Raw genomic sequence first — 12,155 nt, forward strand, 5'->3', positions numbered from 1 at the left:
CATATTTCTAACTTTGTGTAACGGGAATAACATATAAATCCTACTTAAGGATTTTCAAATGAGAACTGACCTCAATAATATACCTGCCTCTATCTATCATGTAAGTCAAACACTGATTTCAACTTTGTACTCATTGTAGGTATGAGATCAATGGAGACATGAACACTGTATCCGTCTTCCCTTGCATGAGAATTCAGACCTTGAAGTCACCTTTTTTTTCAGTGCTGCTTTCCCAGGCTTCAGCAAATCTAGGTTCAGTTGTGCATTGATGTGCTTCATCTGCTCCATACAGTTTTCTATAAGATCAGCTGAAAGAAAAAGGCTGCAACTGTCAAGGGTCCATTTCATTTCTGAAGAGATTAAGGCTGCAAGTACTCAAGTCACTGAAAACCCATTCAAATATATGATGAAAGAATGATGATTTAAAGAAGAAAAAGAGCACAACAATACCAAAGCCCACTTGTTTTCATTTCTTAGTAAGAGGGTTCCAGATCTACTGTATTTTACAGCTTACATGATTTATTTTAGCAGCAAATAATTAAGTTGAGTGGATGGGCTTTGTGTTTCTATTTCTTTCTTTCACCTCTCAGACTTGCATTCCTGATGTTCAGAAGGGAAATCATGACACTGTAGTGTGAAAATTTATATAAAAATACTGCTTATTTGATATTGTAGTCTTTACCATACCATAAAACTATGCTTTTTTATACTAATAATTATGAAGCTGAATAACAGGTTATAGCTTGAAATTTCTTTATATATGTACTCTAGAGTAATAACCATTACATGTAACTAGAAACACACAATCTACAAGTATCATCTTTGTATTATTAATTGACTGATGTTTTAGTGTTAGGGATCCAACCCACGGTCCTGTGCTTCCTGGGCACTGTATTTCCAGCCTATTCTGTTTTTCTTAGACAATGAATTCAGGGTTGGAGAGACTGCTCGATGGTTAAGATAACTAACAGAAAATGATTGCAGAGAAACTGAGCTCTAAATCTTAAAAATAAAAATTAAAAGTAATAATATCAATACTGCTATATGGAAAAAAAACTTATTAAATGTCACTGAAATTTTACTATAATTTCTTTACAATTTTAGTTCAAAGAAAATTAAATAAGCAGTAGAAAATATGACTAGCAAAATGTCAATAAACATTTGATGGTGATACTCACATCTTAAAGCGTGCTTCTGAGCGCTTCTGCTGACTGCCAGAAGTGACATCAGAGCACTTGCAGCAACTCTCTTCAGGACATCTTTGGAGGATATTCCCTCATAGCACTGTAGAGAAGGCAGACAAAACTGCTCAGAAGAAAAATTCAATCTGCACTAAACCTGCTATGAACCAAGACATGATAGATAAGAGGCATATTAAGTATTGTATAAAACAACAGCAAAACTAAAAACAAAAACAAGTAACCCCTACACTTTAATAAATTATTACAATCTACAAAAGTATTGCAGAGAAAAAAATAAACAGAATATTATTCATATAGAAGAAAATTAAAATTATGCTCAAAGTCTATGGCAGAAATACACAGCAAGAAAGTAAAGAGTAACCAAGGGGTTGGGGGACAATGAATTCTAGAGTAGGGACCAGGAGGACACAAGTTGAATAAAGAAGAAAATGGCAAAATCAGAAATAAAAGGCAATGCAGAGGGAGAAGAAGGAGGAGGGATAAATAACACTAAAGATATTTAAAAATAACATAGGAAGTCATATTAGTTTATGTTTACCTAAAATTACATATAATATGTATGCATATGTATATACATAGACAGAGTTTAAATGGAGTTATCACATAGAATAATTATGGTGTCATAAACTACCTGAAAAAAAAAAACCCAGTACCAACCACAAGAACTTGTGCTTGAGTTGTTAGTCAGGGAAGTCCAAAAGGACTTTATGTTTATAAATGTTTTATTTATAGCATAAAATAGGCTATGCTGTTGTCCTTCACCGCTCCCTAGAATTTAAAGTAAGACCCTATTGCATTTCAGTCACAGAACTTCCAGGAAATAGAATGGAACTGACCTGGAAGTTTCCTCCCTGAGAACTTTCTCTTGCTTGTGCACCAATGTGCCATGCAAGTTGCTAAAAGAGAAAACAATTCTATTGTAGCTAGACTTTTGCTACTTTGTAGGTTCTTTCTTCCACCTTCATCCCTTTTCTTCACCCTTTCAACCCACTAACACTACATAAAAGAGAAAAAAGAATGAGGGAAAGAGGGTAACATTATCATTAGACTACTTCATGCTGATCAGGGGTGTCAAGTTCCTTGGGGCAAGATTGATCTTCACCCTCAGGTTTTCTTCTTGGTTCTTCTTTGCACATGGCTACTTAAAAAACCACAACCAACAGCAAACAACCAACAACCTAACCCACCTCTCAGTGCCCTAGACACCTCTGAAAATTCCCCAGAATTCCAAATATCTCACAACAGCAGAAACTATCTGCATCTGACCAAATCACGGCCCTGCTAGAGCAAAAGGCCAATCATAGCTGCTGTGGACAATCATATTCCATATCCCACACCTGGGATGAAAACGAAAACATATTCTTATAATATTTCTGTGTTTTGTAAAGAAACCAAAATTCTCACCACACCGATAACCAGTTGTGACACCAAGACACACAACATTGGCTGGGCTAGAAAGATATCCACAGTGCTGTAATAGTGGCAGTTTTATCTTGGGGATAGCCAACATTATATAATTGGACTTGAGGCACTCAAAAGAAGAAAATCCATGTCTGATATTGTAAACCTAGCCAGTTACTTGTGGTTGGAGAGGTCATAGATTCAAGATGAGAACCTCCAATTATCATTTTCCTAAACCTATATAAATTCTAACTGTATTCCAAACGCATATCCTCAGATCCACAAATAAGTGTAGTTTTTACCCCTTATTAAAGAAGCTTTATTTTTGTATCAGGTGGAAAATATTACAGAAATCTACTAATGGTCACTGGGGGGGAGGTGCCTGAGAGGGGGACAGTGATATAAAGTGAATATAACAATAACAATAATAATAATAATAATAGTAATAATAACAACAACGTAAAGACACATCTACTTTTAAAATAAAAAAGTGTACATATGTACACACACATATAATATGCATGTACACACATATGTGGAGTTAGCCTATAACAGGGGCAACAACGATGCTACTAGACACTACAGACTAACAAATAAAAGTCCAGTGCCAGAAATGTATTTGGAAAATGAAAACAGGTCAGTAAGATGAAGACAACACACACTCATCTGGAAGGTTCATCACTACTGACTAGCTTTCACAGTGCTGAAGTGTGAGATGCAACATCAATCTTGCTGAGCTGTGATCTTGTGATCTACAATGACTTACAGGGCATCAGATAAACCCACTGATACAATAGTGTCATAAAAGTCATAAGAAAAACCAAACCACTTTGTTGTTTGGATTTGGAATCAAGACAGCAGGGACAACATCTAGCTTTTAAGATTAATTTATTTTATGTGCATGTGTGTGCACCTAAGTGCATTAATGTGCACCACATGCATCCAAGAACCTATGGAGGCCAATCAGAAGAGGGCATTGGATCCTCTGGAACAGGAGTTACAGGCAGTTATGAGCCACCATGTGGAAGCTGGGAGCTGAACCCAGGTTCTCTGCAACAGCAATAAGTGTCCTTTACCCATTTCTCCATACTAGCGTCTAGTTATTCACTGGGAAAAGCTGAGAGGCTGGACGTAAGGAAGTATCTACAGGGAAGCTTTGTCCTCATCAAAATAAACAGCTCTTAGAGGAGACCAAGCTTCTGAGGTAAACAACATCTGCAGACAGATGACAAAACATAGGAGACTCTCTGTCAGGATTCTCAGTGCTACCGAGAAAACAACCAGATTTTGTAAGACAGGGAAAGAAATTACCCCAAGGAGCCCTATAAATCTTCCATGCATCCTTTAGCTGAAGCAGAAAGTGTCTCCTGTCTTTTTGCTGTTGCTTTTAATTAAATTTCTGATAGTATACAGAGGAATGGGTTTGACTGTAACATTCCCACACATATTATTACACCCGATTACTCTCCCCCTCTTTCTTGCTGGCCCTGTTCTACCTAGAAGCAGCATGCCTTTCTGACTTTATGACATAGAATTCTAATAGCTCCTTATTTCCCTCTCAGTTTTGCCTGTCTACCAGCCTTCTCTGCATTCCAACACAGTCAAAACTGATGCTAAAAATGTACAAGTAGTCATGCCATAAATACCTTCTTGAGGACAACATTCACAAACCAAGGGGAGAGAAAAATCTCCAAATTTAAAGCAACAAAGGGACCACCACAAATCAGATAGCACAACCATGTAAATTACATCTAGAAGATTTGCAAATCCCTCATACAGAATTCTATCATGTTTTCAAGTTTCAGACAGGAGATAAAAGTCACAAAATGGTATTAAAGGCACCCTACTCATCTCTGGGTCTCATATGTCTGAGGCTCCCTTGAACTCATGATTTTCTTGCCTCTGTGTCCTGAGTGCTGGGATTTAGGTGTATGTCACTATAACCAATGTATGTAGTTTGAGACACAGAACCCAGAAACTCATGCATGTTTATGCAAGCACTCTACTGACCAAGTTATATCCTACAAAAAGCTCATGCCCCATCCTGTAATGTCATATTCTCAAATGTCTGAGGCAGGAAGATTATAATTTTAAGGTTAGCATACATTACAGGGTTACTTCAGGGCAAGCCTAGGCAACTTAAAATTTATGTCAAAATCAAAGGTAAAACAAGGATCTGGGGATACAACTTAGGAATAGAGTGTTTGCCTAGCTTGCAAGAAGTCCCAGGTTCAATCGCCAATCATACACACACACACACACACACACACACACACACACACACACGAGGAGGGTAGACATTCAGACAGACACACAGGCACACACTCACACACACCGACACGTACACATAGATATAGACACACATGATCCTCCTGCCTCTGCCTCCTTCAGCAAATCCTACTGGCGTGCGCCACCACAACCGGCAGAATCACACTATCTGCTAACAGCAAAAAAAAAAAAAAAAAAAAAAAAAAAAAAAAAAAAAAAAACAACAAAGCAACACAAAAACAAACAAACAAAAGAGCTACTTTTCTATAACTAGTCCTATTATTTATTTATTTTTATTGGCCTGATTAAAATTTTATGCTATGTATTAAATAAAATTATGAGATTGAAAAAAAAAAGATATAGACACACACAGACATATAGACACAGACGAACACAGACACACATACAAGGATGCGCATACACACATTCATACATACGTAGACACAAATATACACTCACAAAGACACACACACACAAACATACACACAGAGGGGGGACACTCAGACACACAGGTACAAACTCACACACAGACCCACACACATAGACATAGACACACAGAGATACAGACACAGATGAACACAGACATACATATAAGAACACACGCACACACATTCATACACACACAGACACAAACATACACCCAGATGGCCAGAAACATACAAGAAGCCTACAGAACTCCAAATAGACTGGAAAGAAAAGAAACTCCTCCTGTCACATAATATTCAAAACACAAAATGCACAAAACAAAAAATATTAAAAGCAGTAAGGGAAATAGGTCAAATAACATATAAAGGCAGACCTATCAGAATTACACCACACTTCTCACCAGACACTATGAAAGCTAGAAGATCCTGGACAGATGTCATACAGACCCTAAGAGAACACAAATGCCAGCCCAGGCTACTATAGCCAACAAAACTCTCAATTACCATAGATGGAGAAACCAAGATATTCCATAATAAAACCAAATTTATACACTATCTTTCCACAAATACAGCCCTACAAAGGATAATAGATGGAAAACTCCAACACAAGGAGGGAAACTACACCCTAGAAAATGCAAGAAAGTAATCTTCTTTCAACAAACCTAAAAGGAAATAGCTACAAAAATATAATTCCACCTCTAACAACAAAAATAACAGGAAGCCACAATCATTTTTCCTTAATATATCTTAACATCAATGGACTCAATTCTCCAATAAAAAGACACAGACTAACAGACTGGATACAGAAACAGGACCCAGAATTTTGCTGCATACAGGAAACACACCTCAGTGAGAAAGAGGCATCACCTCAGAATAAAAGAATAAAAAACAATTTTCTAAGCAAATGGTCCCAAGAAACAAGCTGGAGTAGTCATTCTAATATCAAATAAAATTGACTTTCAACCAAAAGTTATCAAAAAAGATAAGGAGGGACACTTCATACTAATCAAAGGAAAAATCTACCAAGAAGAATTCTCAATTCTGAACATATATGCCCCAAATGCAAAGGCACTCACATTCATAAAAGAAACTTTACTAAAACTCAAAGCACATATTGTACCTAACACAATAATAGTGGGAGACTTCAACACCCACTCTTAGCAATGGACAGATCATGAAAACAGAAACTAAACAGAGACACAGGAAAACTAACAGAAGTGATGGACCAAACGGATTTAACTGATATCTATAGAACATTTCATCCTAAAACAAAAGAATATACCTTCTTCTCAGCACCTCATGGTACCATCTCCAAAATTGACCATATAATCGGTCATAAAACCTTTCTCAACTGATACAAGTAGATTGAAATAATCTCATGCATCCTATCAAATCACCAAGGACTAAGGCTGGTCTTCAATAACAACAAAAACAACAGAAAGCCCACACACATATGAAAGCTGAACCTTACTCAATGATAACTTGGTTAGGGAAGAAAAAAAAGAAAGAAATTAAAGACTTTTTAGAATTTAATAAAAATGAAGGTACAACATACTCATACTTATGGGACACAATGAAAGCAGTGCTAAAAAGCCATAGCTCTGAGTGCCTCCAAAAAGAAACTGGAGAGAGCATACACTAGCAGCTTAACAACACATCTGAAAGCTCTAGGACAAAAAGAAGCAAATACACCCAAGAGAGGAGATAGCAGAAAATAAACTCAGAGATGAAATCAACCAAGTAGAAACAAAAAGAACTACACAAAGTAACAACAAAACCAGGAGCTGGTTCTTTAAGAAAATCTCAATCTCAATCTCAATCTCTCTCTCTCTCTCTCTCTCTCTCTCTCTCTCTCTCTCTCTCTCTCTCTCTCTCCTTCCTTCTCTCTTTCCTACCTCCCTTCCTTCTTTCCTTCTTTTTCTTTTCTGTTCTCTTTTCTTTTCTCTTTCTTTCTTTCTTTCTTTCTTTCTTTCTTTCTTTCTTTCTAACAGGAGTCAAACTGAAAAAGGAAACTTCAGTTGAGAAAATGTCTCCATCAGATTGTCTAGTAGGCAAAAGATCATTGAGCATTTTCTTGACTGATGATTGTAAGTGCCATCCCTGAACAACTGGAATAAGAAATCAGTCTGCATAAGATAGCAATTCTATTCCTTCATGACCTCTTCTTTAGCGCCCACCTCCAAGTTCATGTTTGATTTCCTGTCCTGACTACCATTCATAATGTACTGTAAGATATAAGATGAAATAAACTCTTTCCTCTCCAAAATAAAAAATAAAAAAGGGAGGAGGGGAGAATTCGTTTAAAGATATATAAAGTTAAAAAAAAAAAAAAGCAAGAAATCACAAACCTGAAGAATTGTTTCATTAAGTCGCTCTGAAGATCTAAGACCTCCCTGAGTTCCGTCAAGAAGGAAGGCCACTGTTGGAATCTGGCATGCATTTGTTTTGTCCTTGTCCTGGACATGCCTCTTTTCTTCCTCAGCCAAGAGAACAGACAGGAACTGGAGGCTGGCAATACTCAGGGAAGGGCACTTGACTGAGAGGCCCACACATCTGCACAGTGTATCTATAAGGAGAACGATTGCAGATGTAAATGTTTGACAACTTCTTCAAAATTAAAGAGGAAATTCATCAGATTGGTATTAGTTAAATTTATATCATTCTCATTTTTATTTTTAATGATGCAAAGTTATCAATATGTACATGAATAAAAAATGTTTTAAAATCAGTATTAAGGTAACATACTGAGTTAAGAGATCTACTTAAGTTTTCAATATATGAATTTTTCAGTATGGGGACAATATGTGGATAATTACTTTGAGCTAACATTTAAAGCTTCAAGAATTTTTACCTTCTGATTTTTTTACTTCGGTTGTAAGAAAATGTTACTTTGGAGGTGTGGCTAAGGTATGGCTCAGCACTTGTCTAGCATGTATAGAGCATATATATATATATATATATATATATATATATATATATGTAAAGTCCTGCTATGTTAATGTTTTTAAGAAGACTATAAAAAAATCAAAACTTACCTATTTAAAAATAGTTACTTGCTTATTTTAATAGTAAATAGAAAATAAAAAACAACCATATTATTGATATTTCCGGGATATAAAAAATGTCTTGAGAAAAGATAATATTTTAGAATTTCCCATCTTGATATTACATGCATATAAGATTCCATGTATCCACATTTAACACAGAATGCAGATATAGCAAAAAAAAAAAAAAAAAAAAAAAAAAAAAAAAGGACTGACTTTGGGAACAAATATAAATCTAATTGTTTTATAATCTCAATATATACATTTTCATGAAAAAAAGCAGACTTTTCTTACTTGGCTTTTGACACAGTGAAATTTATTGCAGCTCTTCAAATCTGCATTTTTAGGGAATAGAGGCTCATCAGGTGTGACTGCAAATTCTCAAGTCAAGTATCCTGCAATTCTTTCCTATGCCATGCAAAAACTACTTGGAGGATTTACACATTTAGCTGACAATAAAGATTATCTTATTTTTATTGGGTGAGACACCCCAATCCTTTGAAGATCTTACCAGTCACTGCCTCCCAGTGTTTGGCAAGAACTGAGGTAAGAGGAACAAGGGAGACAGCACCAGCCTTCCTCAGTAGTGTGGCCAGAAAGTCAAATAAATGCGTCCATGTGCGGTAAAAAGCCAACACTAACTGTACATCTGTAAATTAATCAAAACACTACAAGTTATTAACAAGAAAAGAACCTTGAAACATTCACAACTTACCATTATACTTTACTGGATCCACACAGTAAGAGGTAGATACACTTGCCAAAAAGAAAAGCAATAAAAAAGGATCTACGTCAGCAAAGAGTGCCACAGCATAATCTGTCACTGAGGAAAGCCAGGACAGAAACACAAACAGGGCAGGAACAAAGAGGCAGGGGCTGATGCACAGGCCATGGAAGACTGCTACTTAGGATTTAATCCTCACGGCTTGTTCAGACTGCTTCCCTATAGCACCCAGGACTACCTGTCCATGAATAGCACAGCGCACAATGGACTGGGCCCTCTACAGTCCAATTTGATGGGGTGTTCTCTCAATTGAGATTTCGCTTCCCTAATGACTCTACCCTGCATCAAGTTTACATAAAAACTAGCCTGTACAATTATCTAAGTCACTACAATTAACTTCTTTTTTCTACTGCTTTTTCAAAGTATGTCCCTCCACCCTTCTACAAAGTCATGCAAGTGATGATTTCATTAGAATATGTTCTACAACAGAAAATATGATAGTTAATATAAGCTACAATTTCAGAACTGCACACTAAGCATATTATAAAACATGACAGTGACTACTTCTGTGAAACAAACTTTCCTCTTATTTTCTTTATTCCCTCTAGCAGCTTTGTGCAGAGATGAAAAGGAAAGCACAATGTGCTAAGGTCAAGGCAGAAGAGAAATAAAACTTTCTTTGAAGAGCCAAACAGAGAATTACCCCACAAAGAAAACTATGCTACAAAGCAGATTGAGCACTGCTGCCTGTGTGGACCCCTTGCTAGACAAGTTAACCTTCCACAGTGAGGACATTGTATAGATGAAGTTGGACAGCACTGGCTATCTCTGGAGTCTCTCCGGCCATACCTCTGCAGTTCTGTCACATTTTATCAAATTTCATGAATGTAAGGAAGGGACACTGTCGAGGTGTTCCTCAGCACCAATGAGGTGCTTGGAGAGAGCACCTTCCAGGGCTTTGGATCACAGTCTGGCCCAGAACTTCTCAGCTGTGTTGTCACTAAACTCACTGAGAGGCATTTTAGATGTCTGCTTATTGCCAATCCCAAAGATATGCTGTGTATTCATATACTAAATGGATATTTGCATTACCCGTTAAAATACTACTGAAAAGTCTACTCTTTTTATTCAATAAAAGCTTAAGAAGGGTAAAATATTTAACTTGGAAGAAAAATTTAAAAATCTATTAACATGTAAATTTATTACCATATTTACTAAATATTTTAATTAAATTTATTTGCTTATATATAAGGTACTGAATTATATAATCTACCAAATCATATAAATATGTAATATTTATAAATATAAAAATCATTCAAAACTTAGTTTTTAATCAAACAATTTAAGAATACTTTCCTTAATGAACATTTATACTTCTGCAAGATATAAGAAAATACCTTGCTGTTAAATATACCTTCAGATATTACTGATAATTATGTCTTAGTGTACTGTCTGTAAGTAATCACAAGATTTAAATAATTCTTATATAATAAAATATGAGGAACAATAAAAAAAAAAATCTACAAGGTCACAACAATAGTCACAGCACCTGTTGCCAAGTGACTACTAAATCAGGTGACTCATCATTTTCATCATAGTTCTGTAGCACTAATGTAGTGCCTTGCACATCCATGAACTCAATGTCAGTGTTGGTCATGGAATATCTACAAAACCTAACATAAGAAATTACTAAAATAAAAAGAATTTATGAGATAGAATTGAGCTCTGTTAGACCACAGATCACAGTATTATCTACCTCATGCCCTTCTCACAAGATCAATCTTTATTACTGTTGAGACCTCAGCCTAACCTACTAAGCTTCATTAAATTATTGCTAACCTGAAGAGAATTTCTAAGCAGGAAAATATTGCAACACAAACACAAAAGTAATTTTAATGTGGCTATAAGCAATGCTGTGGACTGGCATTGCTCAGGATCACAGCATCTTTAGCTTTCACATCTCAAAGGCAGTGCAAATCCACACAATTCAAAGGATCTTAAGAAATGTTCATATTATATGCTGAACTGGTTCATACTTTGAATTGCCATTTGGCCTTATCCACATACATAAAAATAGTACTCAGAGCTCACTGCAGACTGTAACATGTGTTTCAGCTGAAAGATGGCAGAAATTTCTGGTTCAATATTTTTATATGATTCATCTGCCCTAAGTTTCTCCTGAAGCCATTTCAGATCATTCCAAGTATAAAACACATGATCAAAACCTCTCCAACTACTGAGAGCAGAGGGGATGAAACAAAATAAAAACTTTGGACAAAGGACACAGACTCTCTGAGTTGGATCTGACCTGAAAGTCTTCTCCCTGAGGACATTTCATAGTAGCAGAAGGTGTCGTTCTAGCTTCCAAAGGAGAGAAGCAACCAAGAGTACTAGCTTTAGCTAACTAGCTAAAGTAAGAAGTCTATGAACTACAACAATGACTAGCATGGCACAATAACCCTAAGGTTGCAGAAGTGACACCCACACCTAGGCGGTAACCAACTGCTCTCTAATGGATTTCCTCCACAAGAAGAAAAGGATGCCTAGTACTCTATCCAGGGGCAGCAAAGTCACAGATCTCATAGAAAACCTACAAATGCCAATGCACTAATACAAAGCAATTCCTAACCACACCCTAATATTTGATATACTCACAGCTAAGTATAGGTCTCACCCCTCCTCAAAAAAAGCCTCTTTTCAAGAGATGATAATCATTACAGAAAATCACAACCAATCAAAATTGATAGACCAAAGGATTGTGTAGAGCCCAGTCCTAACTGGTACATTGACCATATAACGCATGTCCCTAAGGCTCAGGGATCATTGCAGAAGAACAAGACTGAAAGATTGTAAACAAGAAGTTAGCTATACGATTTTATCTCCCAGAAATGTCAGAGATGATGCAACCATGAATTTTCATGACTGCCTAAACAAGAGCTGAACAGGACAATACTAACAGGTATGCTACAACTGAAAAGAAAATCTCAGGGGACCTCAACCCCAGACAAACTGTCTACCCTGAAATCACATGAAGATAAGTAACATATGGACTGAACAGGTTGTGTGTGTGTGTGTGTGTGTGTGTGTGTGT

The 12,155-nt window shown here is 36.4% G+C and overlaps 1 protein-coding gene across 6 annotated transcripts in view; it reads right to left on the minus strand.

Annotated features, from left to right (window-relative positions):
* Positions 1 to 12,155, minus strand: part of Rttn (rotatin) — a 164,236-nt gene that overhangs the window by 24,015 nt on the left and 128,066 nt on the right. For 5 of the 6 annotated variants that reach the window (XM_076912332.1, XM_034518621.2, XM_076912334.1 and 2 more), the window contains 4 exons: positions 8,852 to 8,989; positions 7,645 to 7,862; positions 1,179 to 1,284; positions 211 to 308 (listed from right to left, as the gene is read on the minus strand). In XM_076912332.1, coding sequence (XP_076768447.1) covers positions 211 to 308; positions 1,179 to 1,284; positions 7,645 to 7,862; positions 8,852 to 8,989 — 560 coding nt within the window. Of the gene's footprint in view, positions 1 to 199; positions 309 to 1,178; positions 1,285 to 7,644; positions 7,863 to 8,851; positions 8,990 to 12,155 lie in introns of all 6 variants that reach the window. The other variant, XR_013103594.1, reaches the window with a different exon arrangement.

Source organism: Arvicanthis niloticus, chromosome 14 (assembly GCF_011762505.2).
Source record: "Arvicanthis niloticus isolate mArvNil1 chromosome 14, mArvNil1.pat.X, whole genome shotgun sequence".
In the NCBI taxonomy this organism is placed as follows: domain Eukaryota; kingdom Metazoa; phylum Chordata; class Mammalia; order Rodentia; family Muridae; genus Arvicanthis; species Arvicanthis niloticus.